The 21,174-nt window shown below is 43.8% G+C and overlaps 1 protein-coding gene across 4 annotated transcripts in view; it reads right to left on the bottom strand.

Moving 5' to 3' along the window:
• LOC111156801 (solute carrier organic anion transporter family member 5A1) overlaps positions 1-19,267 on the bottom strand; it is a 128,677-nt gene extending 109,410 nt beyond the window's left edge. For all 4 annotated transcript variants that reach the window (XR_002641256.1, XM_022517861.1, XM_022517862.1 and 1 more), the window contains exon 1: positions 17,920-19,267. Coding sequence is in view for 3 of the 4 variants with exons in the window: in XM_022517861.1 (XP_022373569.1) it covers positions 17,920-18,835 (916 nt within the window). In the remaining variant the exon portion in view is untranslated. The remainder of the gene's footprint in view (positions 1-17,919) is intronic.
• Between the last annotated feature and the right edge of the window lie 1,907 nt (positions 19,268-21,174).

The following is a 21,174-nucleotide window of genomic DNA, read 5'->3' as shown; positions in this document are numbered from 1 at the left end:
AAGGATTCAAAAGAAAGTGAAAGCTTTATTATAATATAAGAAATTCATCTTCCCACCTAGTAAAAAATATGTATTCTAAGTTTTTACTTTTGCATAGCACTTTTTCTTAAAGCAAGACAAACTACAGGTTTAAAGCTGAGCCAGCATTAAAAAAAAAAAAAAATGAGCAGGATAGTATGAAATCAAGTCATTAAAGAAAATGTACAGGGGCGCCTGGGTGTCTCAGTGGGTTAAAGCCTCTGCCTTCAGCTCGGGTCATGATCCCAGGGTCCTGGGATTGAGCCCTGCATCGGGCTCTCTGCTCAGCGGGGAGCCTGCTTCCTCCTCTCTCTCTGCTTGCCTCTGCCTACTTGTGATTTCTGTCTGTCAAATTAAAAGAAAAAAAAAAAAAGAAAACAAAATGTACAATAATCAACATGTGGGTTCCTGGGTGGCTCAGTTGATTAAGCGACTGCCTTCGGCTCGGGTCATGATCCTGGAGTCCTGGGATCAAGTCCTGCATCGGGCTCCCAGCTCCATGGGGAGTCTGCTTCTCCCTCTGACCTTCTCCCCTCTTGTGCTCTCTCTCACTGTCTCTCTCTCTCAAATAAATAAATAAACTCTTAAAAAAAAAAAATGTACTTTTTAACCAAATAACTCAGCTAGAGTAACAATTTATCTTTTAAGCATCAAAAGGATATCAAGACTAAAAAGGAAAGGGAATATTTCTTTTTTAACCTAAATACAGTTGCCAATGAAATGTGTAAATATTTTGTTTGGCATCTTGTTTTCTTAAAAAATTTACAACCAACGTATTAGAAACACAAATATGCCAAAAGAAAATTTGCAAAGACCTAAAAACCATTTGAGTCATTTAAAACCAGCTTGGTCAGAACATTTAAACACCCTGCCTCCCAGGCCTACTTATAAGATGATGATTATAATTACTATGTCATCATTATTATGCTGAGTTTAATCATCATTATTATTATTATACATTTTCCATGTATTGAAATATAGTACATGGGTTTTGTTTTTGTTTTTGTTCTTGCAATAAAGGTGGGTGAGCACTGCTCCTATTCCTTGTCCCCTGGAGGTCAGTAAGTAACCTCATTTGCAAGTTGACAGGACAAGGGAAGAGCAGTGCATTACGGGACAGAGCAATAGCAACTGTCTCACAGTAACTCATGATCACAGGCCTCGTCAGCATTGGGCTCTTTCTAACCCGGTGAGTTCACAAGCTACAGACACAAAATAACCCCTACTGAGAATTATAACTGTATACAGCAAAGCACCTGTGTGTGGTTTCAATGTTAGAATTCCAGGCCAGAACAGGCCATTGCCCCCAGAGACCCAAACGGAGGTTCTGAGAGCTTAAGTAGGCACTCTGTATACAGTGAAATGGGCCGAACCGCAAGAAAGAGCCCACAGAGAGCAAAGCTCAGCATCCTGGAAAAGTCATAATTAAGATCCAAACAGTCCACTAGAATCCACAGGGAGTGAGAAGGAAGAAGGACCCTGCTGTGAGCATGAATGGGAGCTACTAGGGCAAAGGCAAATCGGTTGAGAATTTAGGGTAGAAAGTGGAGTCTGTGGAGATTTTCTAAGACACTTGACTGGTTATTTTAAGTAACCAAAGCCTTAAAAGGGGTTTGGGAGGGAGCCAGCACCGTCAAGACAAAAGAAAGCCAAATAATAACACTGATAACCCAACCATGATCTGTGATAGCATGGCCCAAATCACATGCTTCATGGATATGAATCCAAACTTTATTTTAGATATCACTTTCCCCTTTTTAAGCAAAAAATGTTTATAAGAGTAATTAAGTATAGAACAAAAATCGATTAATTCAGCCTTTACTTCCTTTCTTTGCCCATGCAAACACTGAATGGAGCACAAACAGATAATAAACTCACTACAGGGGCGCCTGGGTGGCTCAGTGGGTTAAAGCCTCTGCCTTCGGCTCAGGTCATGATCCTGGGGTCCTGGGATCGAGCCCCACATCGGGCTCTCTGCTCCGCAGGGAGCCTGCTTCCTCCTCTCTCTCTGCCTGCCTCTCTGCCTAGTTGTGATTTCTGTCAAATAAATAAATAAAATATTTTTAAAAAATAAAATAAAATAAAATCACTACAGTCAGAGAGGGAAGGAAAAACAAAAGGCTTTGATAATAATCTATGAACTATCACTGACCCTAGAAAAATAAGAATTAGAAGAAATGTAAAAATTCCTACTCCAGCAATAGCAAGGTAAAGTCCTATTTCCAGGATACAGTATAAGCAACTTCTGAAAATGTACCCATTTCTTACGCTTGTTTTTTTTTTCTCCTACACCCCCAACTCTCTCCCCCTCTCTCTTTCTTCCTCTCTCTCTCTCTCTGACACACACACACACACACACACACATACATACATAGACTATGTGCCCTCTATAAAAGAGGATAAGCAAGAAGGCCCATTTCTGTATTTCTGGGCACTGGCTTTCTTATATAATCCACCCAAACTTCCCATCCATAATAAACCCCATGAGCCATGATATCAGTAAGTGGGCCCAGGAAAGTGACAGGCCCACTCTAAGAACCACAAAAGGCTCTGGAGTTACACTCATACACAAGAACTTGCTGGTTGGAGAGCTGATCTGAGATTTTTAAGTCTAGAAAAGGACAGAAAAAACATAACGATAGCCCATGAGCATATGTGTTTAGGGCTACCTCCCCATGCTTCTCAGCAATTAAACTTGATTATAGCCAACAGCTCTCATTATAATTATCACAAGCCCATAGCAAGAGCATCTCATCAGGAAGCTATTTATAACCTGGAAGCTTTGTCTTCTTTCTCCCCATGGTCGCTCTTCACTTTATAGGGCAGATAACAGATGCTTCAGACCCAAGGAAGCACAGAGTCCACATATCATTGTGGAGGGGAGGAAGATGAAGTGGATACCTCCAGAAAAGGTGCTGGCCAGTCAGGAACAGCAGTGGACTGATAGAACCCTCATGTCTCATCCCACCTGGCTCAGGCCTAGCCTAACACAGCATGCCCCGAGTAGGCGTGGTCAATGCAGACACACTGAACATAGCTTGTGAGGCAGGCAACCTGTTCAGAAAAGCCACAAGAGGTCTGTACCCTGCCAGGAACAATGAAAGCTAACACCACTCTCTTCCCGAACAGGATTAATTCTTTAAAAAAATAATAACAGCCCTTTTTTTTTTTTTTTTTTTTTTTGAGTATTTAACCATGTACCAGGCCAGGTCCTGTATTAAGTGCATCCCGCACATTAATTCATAACTAGCCCACAATGATCTCAGTGTTAACAGAGTTGGGATTGGGCACAGAAAGGCCACAGAACCTGCCACAGGTTCTCTACTGGCCCTGGCAGAGCTAGGATTCAAACCCTGCTCCAGCAGCCACTCTCTTAACCAGAATGAACTGCCTTGAATATGCTAGCATCTGGACCTATGGCACAGTAGGTCCGGAAGAAATCATAGAGGACAGACACTCTCTGTATCAGACACACATCTCTATGTACCTCTAATCAGAGAGTATTTGAGACGCTCTAATTCCAACCCATCAATTGACAAACCTGAAAAATGAAAACGTTGAGATGTTGAGGGACTTGCCAGAGGTCACACAGCTCACAGATCATCTTAAACCACCCAGAACAGATGGTGATAAACAAATAGTCAAACTAGATTATAAGTCCTCGGGGGATCAGGACCCACTTCGTAGGATTAGCTTTAGAAATACGTTATACGGTATATCGCCGGTCCCCTATCCCACTGCTCCCATCCATAATCAAGCTTTCGAAAATCACCACAGATTAGAAGTTTTCTGGTGTGATCACTACTAGATCATTTTACAAAGTGGGGAGCAGAGGTCTTGAAAGGTTACATGATTTCGTCAACGTCATGTCAGTAATTACAGTGGAAGTTTGTGTCAAATTACAAATTAGCCATCTGTATATGATTTAGCATTCCTACAAAACAGGATGACCCAAAAGGTCCAAGTCCTACATTAGTCATCCCCAAAGTGGTATGAAATGTCACATAAGTGAATAAATAAATGTCCCATGAGACTCCAAATAAGGGTCTCTCCCTGACAACAATGGCTCTAGAAACTAAAAGGAAAGAAAGGGTGAATAAAAAAGAACAATGCACACCCAAAAACCTGAACTCAGAGATTAGGAGAACTTCCCCATCGCTATTCCTTTCTTGCATTAGCCACCAATGCCCTCCACTAATCCTAATTAAAGAAATTAAAACTAATTTCTTTGAAAGCTTCATAAGACTGAAATACCTAGAGATACTTTTTAATTAATTCTTTTTTTTAAAGATATTTATTTATTTATTTGACAGAAAGAGATCACAAGTAGACAGAGGGGCAGGCAGAGGAAGAGGGGAAAGCAGACTTCCTGCCGAGCAGAGAACCTGATGTGGGGCTCGATCCCAGGACCCTGAGACCATGACCTGAGCTGAAGGCAAAGGCTTAACCCACTGAGCCACCCAGGCACCCCCCTAGAGATACTTTTAAGACCAGCAAAACGAAATTTCAGAATAACTATTCTAAGATTTATATTTGTATTTTTTTTAAAGATTTATTTATGTAGGGGCGCCTGGGTGGCTCAGTGGAAGCATCTGCCTTCGGCTCAGGTCATGATCCCAGGGTCCTGGGACCAAGGGCCACATCTGGCTCCCACTCACCCAGAAGCCTTCTTCTCCCTCTTCCTCTGCCTACCACTCCCCTTGCTTGTGCTCTCTCTCCCTCAAGTAAATATTATTTATAATAATAAGTAAACAAATAATATTTACTTGAGAGAGAGCATGCACACAAGTCAGGGAAGGGCAAAGGGAGAAAATCCTTAAGCAGACTGCCCACGAGCACAGAGTCCCACGTGGGGCTCAATCCCATAACCCATGAGATCATAACCTGAGCCAAAACCAAGAGTCAGATGCCTAACCAACTGAGCCATCCCAGTGCCCCTAAGATTTATATTTGTATTTTTAAGTAAGTCTTTTCCATGGGAAATTTTTCAGATTTACCTCAGGAAAATGTTTGCATCTGTTAAAAGTTGCTGCTGCCCTTCATCTAAAAGGAAAGCCACAAAATTCAATTCAAATCAGGAAAGTTTCCCTTTCCAGTTGAACTCCAACAGCATATTTCTAGACAAAATACTGGCAAATAGCTTTCACCCAATAATACAAAGACACTTTGCAAATGAGGATTATTGGTCTATCTTTATACATTGATCAGGAGTAGATTTATTCAGATTTATATACATATGAAATCTATGGCCAGAAAGCCTAAGGTCTCAAATTCACTACACAGAGTATTGCTCACTTAAATTTCTCCCCCTTTTTACAAAAAAAGAAAAGAAAAGAAGAAGCGAAAAAGAAAGGAAAAAAAAACCTTAAAACTTCTATTTCCTTCATAAGAATTCGAAACCAAAAAAATAAGAAAACATCTGACAAAACCAAATCCCATTACTATTACTAGTAAAGTATTATAGCCAAGAATTCCCACATGCTAGACAGTCAGGAACTGTACAGTTCAATTTCGAATGGTTGCAAATTATGTAATTTCATCCTGCTGAAAATATTAATTACATAAATAAGCTCTTTTAAGCAAGAGTAACCTGCACCTGCCTTTCTAGGTTATATTAGGTAACAAGGATTAGCATTTTTGCAGGGTAACAGTTTCACAAGCAATCATAAATCCCAGGAGGGGAAGTAGACTCTGAATTTACCATCAGGTAATACATAGCTGTCTGAAAGGGAACAAAAGGAGTGTCTGACTCTGGCTCAGTCAGTGGAGCATGTGACTCTTGATCTCGGGGTCCTGAGTTCAAACCCCACGTTGTGGGTTGAGTTTGCTCTAAAAAAAATTTTTTTTAGGGTTGCCTGGGTGGCTCAGTCAGTTGAGTGTCCAACTTTCAGTTTTGGCTCAGGTTGTGATCTCAGGTCCTGGATGGGGCTCCCCGCTCATCAGGAAGTCTGCTTCCCCTCTCTCTCCCCCTCTGCCCCTCTCCCGCGCTTGTATGCTCATGTGTGCTCTCCCTCCCTCTCCCTCTCTCTCTCTCTCAAATAAATTAATAAAATCTAAAAACTAAAAATAAGTAAATATTTTTTTTTTTAAATGCCTGGTTTCCCACAGGATAGCTGTCACATGAGATATCAGTCAAGCCACAGAGGGTAGATGAAGGGCTCAAGAGACTAGCTTCTAATGGCTCAAGGCAAAACAGAACAAACTACAACTTCTCTCCAGATCTAAGTACAAAGTTCCAGAACAAGACCATATGAAGACAGGCTGAGAAGAAACAGAACTAGAGAACTCAAGAGATGATAAGAATCTATGACACTGGGCACCTGAGTGGCTCAGTCAGTTAAGCATCTGCCTTAGGTCATGATCTCAGAGCCCTGGGATCTCAGAGTTGTGGGATCGAGTCCCACACTGGGCTCCCTACTCAGGCGGAATCTGCTTCTCCTTCTCCCTCTGTGTGCTCTCTCTTGAGTACATAAATAAAATCTTTAAAGAAAAAAGAATCTAAGAAACCACTAGCCTTACCTCCTCACCTCCTTTATAGATAATAAAAATAAGAAACTCAGCCAAAATCACACCAGAAGTTTATAAACTTTTCTGTCCTCTCCTCTCTCCATAATGTTGATGCGTTAAGTTCAAGCTTTGGATGATGACCTTTGGTGCTAGTTTTGCCACTTTTGAGATGACCTTGAGTGTACTTTTTAATCTGGATTTCCTCATCTATAAAATGTATATAGGGCACCTGGGTGGCTCACTTGGTTAAGTGACTGCCTTCAGCTCAGGTCATGATCCTGGAGTCTTGGGATCAAGTCCCACATTGGGCTCCCTGCTTAGGCAGGGAATCTGCTTCTCCTGCCTACCTCTCTCCTCTCATTCTCTCTCCCTCTCAAATAAATAAATAAAATCCTTGTTTAAAATGTATGTAAATATACATAAAATATATAAATACATAAGATATAAAAGCATATAAAACATAAAAGTAGCTGCCGATTTTTGACAAGGGAACTAAGACTACGCAATAGGTAAAGGAGACCATGTTCAACAATGATACTGGGAAACTAGATGTCCATATGCAAAAGAAGGAAGATAGATCCTGACTTTACACCATATGCAAAATAATCCAAATCAAAGACCTACTCATAAGACCAAAAACTATTAAATACCTAAAAGAAAACATAAGCCCCGAAACTAATAATATACTATATATTAACAAAATTGAATTTAAATTAAAAATTTTTAAAAAGAGGGGAGCCTGGGTGGCTCAGTGGGTTAAGCCTCTGCCTTCGGCTCAGGTCATGATCTCAGGGTCCTGGGATCAAGCCCCGCATAAGGCTCTCTGCCCAGCGGGGAGCCTGCTTCCCCCTCTCTGTCTGCCTCTCTGACTACTTGTGATCTCTCTCTCTGTCAAATAAATAAATAAAATCTTTTTAAAAAAAATTTTTTTTAAAGAAAAAAGAAGAAAATATAGGGAGAAAGATTCCAACACTGGATTTGGTAATGATTTCTTGGATATGACACCAAAAGCACAGGCAATAAAAAATAGACAAATGAAACTATACCAAACCTTAAAACTTTTGCACATGAAAGGAAACAATCAACAGAGTGAAAAACTAACCCATAGAATGGTATAAAATAATTGTAGATCATATATCTGATAAGGGGTAATATTCAGAATATTTAATAAAATTCTACAAGTCAACAACAATACAAAATAATCCAATTAAAAATGGCAAAATAGGGGCTCCTTCGAGGCTCAGTGGCTCCTTCGGCTCAGGTCATGATCCCAGGGTCCTGGGATCAAGCCCCACATCGGGCTCTCTGCTCAGCAGAGAGCTTGCTTCCTCCTCTCTCTCTGCCTACTTGTGATCTCTGTCTGTCAAATAAATAAATAAAATCTTTAAAAAAATAATAAATAAAAATGACAAAATATTTAGACATTTCTCCAAAGAAGGTATAAACATATAAAACATATAAAAGATATAAACATATAAAACATATATGTTCCAAAGAACATATAAAAAGATGTTCAGTATCACTAACCATTAAGGAAATGCAAACCAAAACTACAATGCAGTATCAACTCACAACCATCAAAATGGTCACTGGTCAAAAGAACAGAATATAAGTGATGGTGAGTATAGAGAGAAGTTGAAACCCCCATGCACTGTTGGTGGGAGTGTCAAATGGTGCAGTCATTATGGAAAACGGTGTGAAGGATCCTCAAAAAATGAAAAACAGGGGCGCCTGGGTGGTTCAGTGGGTTAAAGCCTCTGCCTTTGGCTCAGGTCCTGATCCCAGGGGCCTGGGATCGAGCCCCGCATCAGACTCTCTGCTCAGAAGGGAGCCCGCTTCCCTCTCTCTCTGCCTATCTCTAGGCCTAGTTGTGATCTCTCTCTCTCTCTCTCTGTCAAATAAATAAATGAATAATAAAATCTTAAAAAAAAAAATGAAAAACAGAGTTATCATATGATCCAACAATTTCATTTGTGGGTATATATCCAAAAGAATTAAAAGCAGAATCTCAAAGAGGTATATTCACAGCAGCATTACTCACAATAGCCAAGAAGTGGAAGAAACCCAAGTGTCCATCAACAAATGAGTGGATTTTTAAAAATGGTATATGGATACAATGGAATATTAGCCATAAAAAATAATGGGAACTTACCATTTGCAATAATCTGAATGGATCTCAAGGCCATCATACTAAGCAAAACAAGCAAGTCACAAAAGAAAAAATACTGTGTGATTCTACCCATATGAAGTATCTAAAGTAGTCAAAACATTGGAAACAGAAAGTAGGAAGGTAGTTGCCAAGAATTAGGGGAGGGAGAATTACTGTTTAATGGTTACAGAGCTGCAGTGTTGCAAGGTGAGAAAGATAGAGATCTACTGTACAACAATGTGAAGATACTGAACACTACTAACTTGTGCACTTAAAAATGGTGGATGGTGAGGCACCTGGGTGGCTCAGTTACTTAAGCAACTGCCTCTGGCTCAGGTCATGATCCCTCAGTCCTGGGATTAAGCTCCGTGTCAGGCTCCCTACTCAGCAGAGGAGTATGCTTCTTCCTCTCCTTCTGCCCCTCCCCCTGCTTGTTCTCTCTCTCTCTCAAATAAATAAACAAAATCTTGAAAAAGAAAATAAAATAAAAAATAAAATGTTGACAGTAAATTTAGTCTTATGTGTCTTTTACCACAATAGTAAAGAAGAAACGTAGCTGCTCCATAAAGTTGTTCTGAGAATAAATTAAGATGATAAAGAATTTAGCACAATGCCTGGTGTATGTCAAACACTCACGTTTCACTTAGCACAAGATTCATCCATGTTGTAGATGAACATGTCAGGATTTCCCTTCCTTTTAAGGCCAAATAATGTCCCACTGTATGCATACACCACTTTCTGTTTAGCCACTCATGTGTGGAGACACTTGGATTGCTTCCTCTTCTTGGCTATAGTGAATGATGCTGTTATGAACTTGGGTGTGCAAATATCTATTTGAGACCCAGCTTTCAATTCTTTTGGATATATATATATATACCTGGATGTGGGACTGTTGGCTCATATAGTAATTCTATTTTTAATTTCTAGAGGAGGTACCGTATTGCTTCATATAGAACAGATCCTTTAATCCTAGAGCCCAGGCTTCCTCACCTGTCAAATGATTATCTTTACAAATGGGGCTAAATGAAATGATATCTGGGACTCATTTGGACTTGACCCTAGAGAGAACTCTGCCAGCCAGTCCAGCTCATGCCCTTTTCTGTCTGATCACCCTTTGCAATGGAAAAACTTCTGATCCTCACTCTTCAAAATCATTTTCAATATACTCAGATTTTACATTTATGTACAGTCAAACCCCCAATTCACCACTAAGTCTTCTATATTGTTTAGAAAGAAAAATGCAGAGCCAAGTATGTTTGCTTTTCCCCCACCAAAGGGGCCTCATAAGGGGAGCTCGCCTGAAGTTGCACAGCTCACAGACATACCTCTGACACGGTGGGTTCCACCAACACAGAGGAACCCAACAGCACAGAGCCTTCGGGATGCAGAAAACAGTAAAGAAAGTGGCGCTCCCTTTGGTTAATGTCAAAATGAATACCATTTGCCTAAGGTCACTTTCTCTTACCAAACTGAGCCATTCTGTGGAATTGCTGTGGAATTCTGTGGAATTCCAAACAGCCACCACAGCTTACGAAATAGCCCAAACTGACATCTTGCTTTCACAAATGAGTAAGAGATGGTAGGGTTCTTCCTGATGAAGTAGAACTTCAGCCAGCAGCTGGTCTGGACAGCAGGGGCTCCACCCGCAAGCCCAGACAGCAACTTCCCACCTGGGAAAAGCACCAAAGATGTACAGCCTGTAGACCCCTGCTGCTCCAAACATGGTCGTCAGACCAGCAGCACTGACCTCACCTGGGAGCGGATTAGAAATGCAGAATCGCAAGCCCCACTCCACACTTAAAGAAGCAGCATCTGCATTTTGAAAAAACACCCCAGTGAGTCCCATGGTATTAAAGTTTCAGAAGGGCTGTTTCAGACTGCATACTTAAGAGACTTCAGAGCACTGGGAGGGGAGAGATCAATAAAATCATGCTTCAAAACTGTAGCACAAATACTACTAAAAAGGCTGTTCTCCTTGCAGGTGGACTGAATCCATCAAGTTGCACTCAACTGTCTTTTCCACGGCGAGGCACTAAACCCTCCTGCTCGCCAGAACGAATCTGAAGTTTTTTCTCAACGTCAGAAACTGACTAGTTTGTCTTAGGGGCCACAAGTGACAACCACACAGCTGGTACAAATTCAGGAATCGCTGAGGGTACGACACAGATTAACTGCCCCAGGTATATGTGAGATGTACTGACATCCCAACAAGACACTGTTGCGGGTCACAGATGCCACGTGGTTCTCAGTCCCCGCCCTGCATCCATTCTCGTTATTCCTCCAGGTGTCTTGGATCATTTCCTCAAATCCCTCCATCATCATTCTCCTTCCTATTAGCTTTCAGGGCAGATTTTTTTTTATTTATTCGTTATTTGTACAGAGTCTACTTCCCAGAAAGATTTTATGAGGCTTACAAAGATGAACACATTACAAACAAGACAAGCAAAATTAAAGCAAAATAAAAAATGAGTTAAAAGTCTTAGAAGAGGGGCACCTGGGTGGTTCAGTGGGTTAAAGCTTCTGCCTTCGGCTCAGGTCATGATCCCAGGGTCCTGGGATCGAGCCCCACATCAGGCTCTCTGCTCAGCAGGGAGCCTGCTTCCTCCTCTCACTCTCTCTGCCTCCCTCTCTGCCTACTTGTGATCTCTGTCTGTCAAATACATAAATAAAACCTTAAAAAAAAAAGTCTTAGAAGAGAATATATACTACACATGATGTTCTTTTCTTGGCTCCCCACCCCCATGCCCCAGGACTGTTCCTCCCCAGGAAAGCAGAGGAAGATTAATGTGATGGATGAATTTTACAATAAACTGTGATGTTCAGCTCAACTCCTCCTTTTTGTCTCTTAGGAGTGAGTATGCACACACGGAGTAAAAATTCTGCCTTGCTCCCTCTTGGCATAAGTCTTAACCAGGGCTGCCTCCAGACCTGGCCCCACCCGACATGGGGAGACCCAGGGCTGCTACACTGTTGAGGTCCAGCATTGCCTGTGGCTGGACGAGTAGGTCTGTTCAGTGGTGGGACACTTACAATGTTTCTAAGGAGTGATTTCCTATACAATCCATCTGCACAAAGATATGAGCTTTCATTCCTCAATCTCCCTTCTATCAGTTTAAAAAAGTGATATTTTGGCCCCCACTTTATGTCTTTGACTAATTTCTCAAGGAACTCAGAGCTCAAGGGAGGAAAAGGGTACTATTTATTGGGCCCTTTCCAAATCCCAACCAAAAAGTCAGGCAAATTAATGCTATAAGCCACTGATGGTAGGTTATTAATACTGGTCAGGGAAAAAAAAAAAAAAGTTCTGGATTTTCTGGCTACTGAGACAAAAAGAAAATCACAACTGGTGTGGCTGACTCCTACAGCCAGAAGTCACTCAGCACTCACACCACCTTCATCTTCCTTGCCTTCCTCTTCCATGTAGATGAGAAAACCTAACACTTGCCTTTCCCAAAATCATGTTAGCTAGAAGAGGCCAGGGGACTCCACCTGGCCAAGGGGACATCCTGGAGAGTAACAGGGGTTGCCTCCTCCACTTCCTCCCTGTAAGGAAAAGGATGCAGTGTTTCGGGTACAGGAGTCATCACTAAGAAGAGCCCGGCATGAAGAGAGGAAGCTGGCTGGTTGCTGAAGATAAATGAACCCCTAACTTGTCAAAACCACCTTGATATGTGGTTAAACAGTTTGGGGAATGCTGAACTGAAAGATATGTGTATGTATCTTTCGTTGTTTTTATTACTATAAATATAGATACAAATGTAATTTGTTCTATAATTTACAAACGTAAATTGTTCTATAGAACGCTGCTAAAAACTGATCGAGATTTTTCTATACAACAAAAAAGGTATGTTGAGGGAGATAGGTACTCATGTCCATGTGGAAACAGAGGCTGGGAGAAGTTAAGGGATTTGTCTAAAGTCTCACCCCCGGCCACTGGTAGAGCCAGACAAGATATGTTGAAGGGTTTTCATACCCAAAAATAGCAATATATCTCGAAAAGAGCACTATAGGTAGATAGATAGATAGACAGATAGATATTTGCACACATATATGTTTATACTACGAAATCTTGATGAAATAGAACTCAACTGATTTCAACCTCACTGTACTTTCAAAAGACTGAGGAAATGTCAAAAAAAAAAAAAAAAAAAAAAAGAAGAAGAAGAAGCCACCAGCTATTTATCTTAAGATAATAAAATTACTTCTGAGGATGTCCTTGGACCAGTCTTCGTTCACCAAATCCCCTGGCAGTCTGTGTGGGCAAATGAAGACCCACAGTGGTTTAAGTTGGGACAACACAGAGCCCCCTCAAACTTCAAAAGAGCTCTTGCTATGTTACAGTAGGTACAAATATACATTGCATAAGCGTTCACACACTAAAGAAAGATAGCCATCAAAGGCTGATGCACAGAAAGCACCGGCTATGAAATCTTGGGTTCTCAGAAAACTCAATTAATCAAAATATAACATTGCTGAAACGCTGAGCCAATTTACCCGTACAATGTTTCTAAGGAGTGATTTCAATGTTTCTAAGGAGTGATTTCCTATACAATGTCTTCATTTCCCACACACTGTTTCTTTACTTTTTCCAACTATAAAAAGATCTGGCTAGGGCTTTTCATACGCAGAAAGAGTAAAATATCTCCCTCCTCACTCTGCCCACTCTGTAGGAGGAGTCTGATTTCCTTGAACAGAGCAGAGCGTTGCCTCTTACAGTTGGCAGAATGCTTGCACACATGTAATCCCATTTGGTCCTCAAAATATTACAGTGAGGGAAACAAATGTACTAATCTCCATGTGGAAACAGAGGCTGGGAGACGTGAAGGGATTTGTCTAAAGGCTCACCCCCGATCACTGGTAGAGCCAGACTAAAATACAGATCTTCTGCCTCTCAGGGAATGCTCTTTCTGAAGCTCTGTGCCAATCCCGCCCCCTCTCTGTGGTGTGAAGTCGGGGCTCACACACTGGGGAGGTAGAAGGGCTACACCCACACTGCTTGGCCCGTGGCCAGCGCATGGGCAATTATTACTTATCCTGAATATCCCTCAACCGGCGTTGTGGCTTTCTATTCTAGAAATGCATCCTTTTCTTCCCTTTTCCCACCTGCTTAGCCATTCTCTCTCATTTCACTGTTGGTTCATTAATTTCTTGCCCTCAAAGGACCACATTTTCTCTCTCTCCTTGAGGTACAATGACAAATCATGGTCTAGTTACTAACCTTGCTTCTCAATAGCTACCAAGCTTTCTCTACCCTCCAGGTCAACACTAAACCTCTCTCTTTGCGGAAGGCGTTAGGGCATTTCACAGCTAAAGCTGCCAGAATGTTAACATCAAACATTCGAAAGATCAAGACATACATTTGCATTCCATTTCAATGGTTTTAATGTTAATTCAGATTATTTGGTTACCATTACGAACCTGGTACTTGCTTTTGTCTTTTTTCTACGGTGATAATGTGAAGCTAGAAAGACTGACAGATTAAGAAAGGAGTGGATAGTGAAAAAAGTAACATAGAACACTTTTGTGGAAAACAATAAAGATATTAAACCGGTTATTTATTAGGAAGAAATCCCCCACCATAGTAGGTTAACATCTGTCATGTTCTAAGAATCACTTAGTAGTCTCTCACTTGAATTTATACAGAGGCTACCTATAAAACCCGCTTGAAAGGTTTAAGAAGGATCTTGTTTTGATCGTGTTTGATAACTGAAGGCCAGTTCTGCAATCTTCTGCAGCATTCTCAGAGCTCTGCTGAACACGGCACAGCCTCGGGGGTTTCGGTTGTCTCTCAGAGCCTCCTGGCAAAAAAACAGGCAGCGAGGAGGGAAGCTCCAGGGCTCTAGGGTCAGAGATGCATGGGTTTGAAGCCCTTAAGCAAGTCACTCAAACTCTCTAAGCTTCAGTTTCCTCATCCTTGAAATAGGGAAAACAATTCCAACTCATGAGGTCATTGAAAGCACATTAAATAAAATAGTACAAGTAAGATTCCTGGTACTCAAACCATTGTGGCTTTTACTGAGTTCCATTTAATATGAAGGAGAATTCTCCTGAGTTTCCCAAAGAATGTGTCCTAAGGCATTCATCAAAGTTTTTTCAAAAAAAAAAAAGAGGAGGAGGAAGGGGAAGAAGAGGAATAGAAGAGGAAAAAACAAATAGCCTTTGTGTAAATTTCTTCCCCTTGCATGCGTTTCACTTCACACGCCTCCCTAAAATTGCCAATATTTCTTTATGACACTGAAAGCTCTTCAGGCACTGGGACGATGTCTCCTTTTCGGTCTTCCCAAAAGTAGCACAGTGCCCAGCACTTGCTGTTTTTCTTCTCAGTGGGCAACCCCGACTAGAAAAATTAATTCTCAAGGCTCTACTAGCGGACGTTCTCCCTTTGTGTATGGCTCTACTCTGGTTTTGAGGAATCCGCAAATTTGCGTGAATGGTTTCCAAGGAGTAGGGTGGGAGATCTAAGTTTTCAAAGTAAATGGAGGCAAAGATCAGCAAAAATAAGAATAACAATTAGGATATTTGCAGAGTCAAGTTACCATTCTAAAGATCACTTTGGATTTTCAAAGGGAGAAATGCATGTTTACAATGGGAAGACCTAGCAATCACCCACTCAACCAAGTGATTAAATTTTTTTAAGATTATTATTTATTTATTTATTTATTTGACAAAGAGAGGCTCAGTGAGAGAGGGAACACAAGCAGGGCAAGTGGGAGAGGGAGAAACAGGCTCCCTGAAGAGCAGGAAGCAATATGCGGGTTCGATCTCAGGACCCTGGGATAGTGACCTGACCTGAGCCGAAGGCAGATGCTTAACAACTGAGCCACCCAGGTACCCCTGCCGAAGTGACCACCCAGGTACCCCTGTCGAAGTAACCACCCAGGTACCCCCGCCGAAGTGATTAAATTTTTTTTTAAAGATTTTATTTATTTATTGACAGAGAGAGAGATCACAAATAGGCAGAGAGGCAGTCAGAGAGAGAGGGGGAAGCAGGCTCCCTGCAGAGCAGAGAGCCCGATGCGGGGCTCAATTCCAGGACCCTGGGATCATGACCTGAGCCGAAGGCAGAGGCTTAACTCACAGAGCCAGGTGCCCCCCAAGTGATTAAATTTAACATCACTAATGAATGGCCAGATACATGTAACATAAAACACACCACATTACCTTGAAGCTGTCTGACCAAAAATGTTTTGTCTGAATCTATTCAAACCTTTAGGCTGAACTGTCAGTACACAAGAAATAGGGGGGATGGAGGACAAGGTAAGGGACACCACAAGGAAATAATCAGATAAATCTAGAATGTAGAACATTCTACATATTGACTAGACTTGTCCCTTCAAAAAATCTATATCATGAGAAAAGAAAAAAGCTAAGGCACTTTTCTAGATGATAAAACCACTAAAAAGTTTAGGGACCAAATGCAATGTATGAGCATCTTGGTTTCCTCCTGGCTGGAAAAATATATAGTTATCAAAGACATTGAGGGGGACCATTGAAGAAATTTGAATATGGACTGGATGTTTGATGATATTAAGGAATGATTATGAACTTAGCAAGTTAAAGTACCTGTTTGTATGTAAAAGAAAGTCCTTGTTCTTATAAGATACATGCTGGAAACTAGGGATGTCTATAATTACTTTCAAAGGGCTTAGCCCCCCAACCGAAACAAAATATTATGTACATACATACATACTCACAGGTTGATAAAGTAAATATGAGAAAATGAGCAATTACTGAGTCTAGGTGTGGAAATATTGGTGTTTATGGACTGTTTCAAATTTTCTAGATGTTTGAAATTTTTTGTAATAAATGTTAGAAAACAAGGAGGCAAAAGTAACAAGCAAGCTAGTGCTCTCTGCCCTGAATGAAATTTTCTTTCTCTTGTATTTAATAATAAAAATAAATTATAAAACTCTTGTCCTAATGTATTTGGGCCAGTTACTGGGGACTACACATGGTTCAGACACCCTCTACAATGGATTCTGGGAATGGCAGTTGTGCTGAGGAAAGAGCAGAGCCGTCTTAAAGGGGTGTCATTTTCACTATCCTTTGAAACCTCGTTAGTTTCACACCAAAGATCCTATCAGCACATGGCTAGTAAAATGATAAGTATAACTGGTATTTGCTTCTTTACCATTTTTTTTATAAAGTACAATCCTTTCTCTTCTTTTAGCCAGACTCCAGTATAGAAATATAGAAGAACAAAGATCTCATCTAGCATGACTGCTCTTCACCCTTTTCAAGGGTTCAAATCCATCCCTTTAAAAGCTCAATTTTGAAGGGGCAGCTAGTACAGGGAGATGCTGACAACCACACAGATTTCCAGAAACTACATTTTCCAACCTACCACAACAGCTGTCTGGCCTCATATCAGCACCTCTATTTAACCCAAACACCCCCTCACAGGAGCGGCTTCATGCAAGTCAAATCACCAAATCCAAGAGCCACTTGCTACCAAGTTCATGTACTTAAGGGCCTTCAACAAGCAATAGAGATAGCTTTGAATTAACTTTACAACTTGTGATCTTGCTTCTGAATAAAGATAACCTAGTCATCACTCAAGGGTTTTTGTTGTTGTTGTTGTTGTTGTTGTTGTTGTTGTTGTTGTTTTTAAATGGTAAGGCAGGTGATTTGTAAGAAATACAGCTATGGAGGCAGCAAAGCATCTTTAACGTCGTCTAGGTACTCCATTAGACTTGTTGTGGGGGACAAGAATGAGGAGCAGCAGGGCATGAAAGCAGTAAATAATCCAAGACTTCACTCCGCACACCAGGTACTTCTATTCCTTCCTGAACTTTCTAGAAGAACAGCCATTTGAAGATAAACTTGATAAAGGAGAGTTTTTACAAAAGCAGGCAGCAAGAGAAAGAAGCATGACCCCATAGTTAAAAGTTTGTATTACTTGGGAAAAGAGCGTGTAGTGTAGTCTGATGATTAGCCCACAGGGCTCTCTACTATTTTGATTCTCTTCCAAACTAAAACATACCACACTGAAGCTAAAACATAAAAACATAAAATAAACTGAAGCTTAATGCTTAAAATATACATGCAATATATATGACATTATATATACTATATATAGTGAGATACATATGATGAGATCCTATGTATATGTACCTATTTTACATATATATGTATATACATATAATATATATATCATATATATATTACAATCTCCTGGGAAATGTGGAAGTGTTTCCTTTTCACTATTGAGTTTAAGCTTATTTGAGAAGACAGGAAAGTCTTACCTAGGTACAAGGATGCGTTTTCTTTCTTGACATTGTCATCTAAGTAGGTTGGTCCCAAGGTATAAATAGGTGTGGAACCCATCCCAATGAGAATCTGTGCACAAATGAATAAAGCCACATAGACCCAATGATTATTTCCTCCTGAGTCCTTCAGGCAGGCGGGAGGGTCCGAAGGCGCCGTGGAGTTGCCATTCTGACACAGACCATCGTTTGAAGCAGAGGCATTCAACTCTTGGATCTGGTAGGGAGGGGAGATGAAGTGAGGTAAAGCAAAGAGGGCAGCCCCCACGGCAATGAAAAGTCCACCCACGGCCAGCCACAGGGGCCTCCGACCCCGGCCGCCAAAGTAGCTGACGAACACCACGACCACCAGGCTCCCAATGTCAAAGCAGCTGACCAGCAGCCCCGACTCGGAACTCTTCAGACTGTAGCGCCTTTCGATGGTGGTGATGACACTGCTCAGGTACCCAGACACCATTAACGCCTGGATGAAGGTCAGAAAGCACATGCAAACCAGGAAGCAACGGGAATCAGTGAGGACCACATAGAGGCACCTTCTCCCCTGGAGCGTGGCCAAAGTGGAGGACACCGACACAGCTTTGCTGACTTCCACCTTGTGGTTACATTCCATGAGCCCTGCCATCTCTGCGGAAGTGGAAGGAGCAGAGGGACTGGGGGCCAGCCGTCTTGGGCCTTGCTTCAACACCTGATGGCCCAAAGAATCTGTACAGCCCATGGCCGGCTTGGCTCCTGCACTCGCAGGACTGAGGTCTGGCCGGCAGGAGGCGCTATTCAGGACCGGTAAACTCTTGGACCTAAAGGTCTCTGGGTCGCACTTCTCGTAGACAGCTCCTACTGTGGCTTGTGCTTCCAGCTGCTCTCCCGCCGGGGGCTGCAGCCCAGTGCCTTCGTCCATGGCTCTTAAAATTCAGGTTCGATCGCTGATCGTACTCAGGGACTCCGGCGCTTTTCATTCACCAGCACGAGGGGCCGAAGTCGGGCCCACTCAGTCGTGCCCACCAGGGACCGGGGCTGGGGATGCAGAGCCGCGCAGCAGGGCATCCTCACCAGCAGAGAGGCACCCAGGACATCCTGACCGCAGATGCGGCCCCGAGGCTCCGCAGCCGCGTGCCCCGGGTGGCAGGGGTCCGCGCAGTCCTGCGATGAGCCCTGCTTGGGGTCCACCTCGGGGCGGTAGCTCGCGGCAGGAGCGTTGCGCGTCCCGGGCGCATGCCCTCCGCCGCCGCGGCTCGGCCAGCCGCCAGGAGCGAGTACGCCCCGTGCCCAGAGTGGGGGCGCTTAGCGCTGTTGCCTGAGCCGCATACCGCCCGGCAGGCTGGGCCAGAGGCGCCCTGTCCTCGCCGCCTCGGCTTGCGACACCCTCGGGCGCAAAGATGCCAACCTGCAAAGCAGAGAGAGGGCGGTCAGCGAAGGGCAGCTGCGGCTGGGGCTGGCGTCCCGGCGCCCCGGGGGCCAGCGCTGGGTGACTCCGACAGTCCCAGATGGGACCGAGGGGCGAGCGAGGAGAGAAGCCCGGGAGGAGGAGGCGGCAGCAGGCTTGCAGCCTCTAGTGCCCGAACAATAAGCAGCAGGCGGTCGGCAGAGACCCTCCCTCATTGTCTACCGTGGACCTGCCCCCGCCCCGCCCCTTTTGCCTTAAACAGAGCATCGGTTTTATATGTTAATAATTATCAACCTGGCAGCCCTGACTCAGAAGCAGTGTCTTTTATTCGAGTGAACTAATTGTAACCTTTTGCTACTCCTACTCCATTACTCAAAATAGAAAATACCCAAAAGAACAAAGGAAAGTTTTTTTGTTTTGGGTTTTCGGGTTTTGGGGTGTTTTTGTGTTGTTTTTTTACAAACACAGTACATTCCTAGTACCGATTTTTTAAAAAGAAAAGAAGGGGGGTAACGCTACGTGTATAGAAATGTGTGTACACACTTGTGCGCAAGCACGTGTGCGCGACTGTATGCGAATCCGTCTGCTTCATCAATTAGAGACACGTATGCAAAGCCCAAAGCAGCCGCAAAAAGGTCAACGCGCCAGCCTCTTTATTCCCAACACTAAAAATAACCCCCCAGCCCGAAAGAACTATTCAGTTTCAAATACCAGGGGCATTTGAGGCTGCGGCCCACACCAAGTCCCAGCGCTCAGTGTCACGTGAAACCGAAAATCAGTTTGCTTTGCGGAGGGCTGGGGAAGCAACAACCAAACAAAGAGATGCCGGCACGTTGTCACAGAGCTCGCTAGGAGCCCACCGAGCAGTCTTGGCACGAGGGGGCCGCGAAAGAGGTGTGCTGTTTACATCGAGCGCACCCCGCGAGTGGGGGCCCGGGGTGCGTGCGCGCGAGCGCGCGCGCGCACACACACACGCACGTACACACACACCGGCGAGTATGTGTCAGAACCCCTCGCGCGATCCTGCATCCAGATCGAATTCAGCAAGAGGCGAAAACAGGTGTGTCCCCGGGGTAAACCCCCGCCCCTAATCTTGGGGACTCCCACTCCCGTCCTGCGGCTTGGGGTGATGTGCACCAGGTGGGAGACAAGAGCCGGACTTCGCCGCACTGGGTTTCATTTCACGGTTTTGTGATGATGCTGAGAAGAAAGGAGGAAGGGTAAGGGAGAAAGGCGGAGAGCCCGGGTGGCCAGGGCGGCCGCTCCGGCGGCTCCCTCGGCTCCCTCGGCTCTGAGGGGCCAGACCAGCTCCCGGATTCCCGGCCTGCCAGCCGCTCACACCCCGGGCTTCCCCGCCGCCTCCTTGCCCAGGCGCCTTCCCGGGGAACCCCACCGGCGGCCACGCGCCGAGCGGGGGAATCCCGGCAAACTCTCTCGGCGCTCCGCCGGCGGCAGAACCGCTGCCTGCGCGGGCACCCACACCACAGCGCCGGCTCGGAGGGACACACGGTTCCTGGCAGGGAGCTCTCCGAGCCTGCGTGGAATCCCAGGGACACCCCTGCGCGCGCACACACACACACGCACACGCACACGCACACGCACACACACACGCACAACACGCGGGAGGACACCTCGCCGCGCTGCCCGGGCGCACAAGCCGCCGCTACTCACTCCCGAGTCTGTCGGTTAGAACGTCTGGCTGAGAGTGGAGCGGCGCGAAGTGGGGACTGTGGAGGCGCTGGAGTAGTTGGGAGCCGTCTGGGGAGGCAGCTTCGGTCCAGCGGCGGCGAAATCCGTGAAAGAGACTGTGAGTCAGGCTGAACTCTTACCCCCACCCCTCGCCTGTCACCCAA

The sequence above is a fragment of the Enhydra lutris genome, unplaced genomic scaffold (genome assembly GCF_002288905.1).
Source record: "Enhydra lutris kenyoni isolate GAN:26980312 unplaced genomic scaffold, ASM228890v2 scaffoldscaffold49, whole genome shotgun sequence".
Lineage (NCBI taxonomy): Eukaryota > Metazoa > Chordata > Mammalia > Carnivora > Mustelidae > Enhydra > Enhydra lutris.
This window is presented reverse-complemented; position numbering and strand designations above follow the sequence as displayed.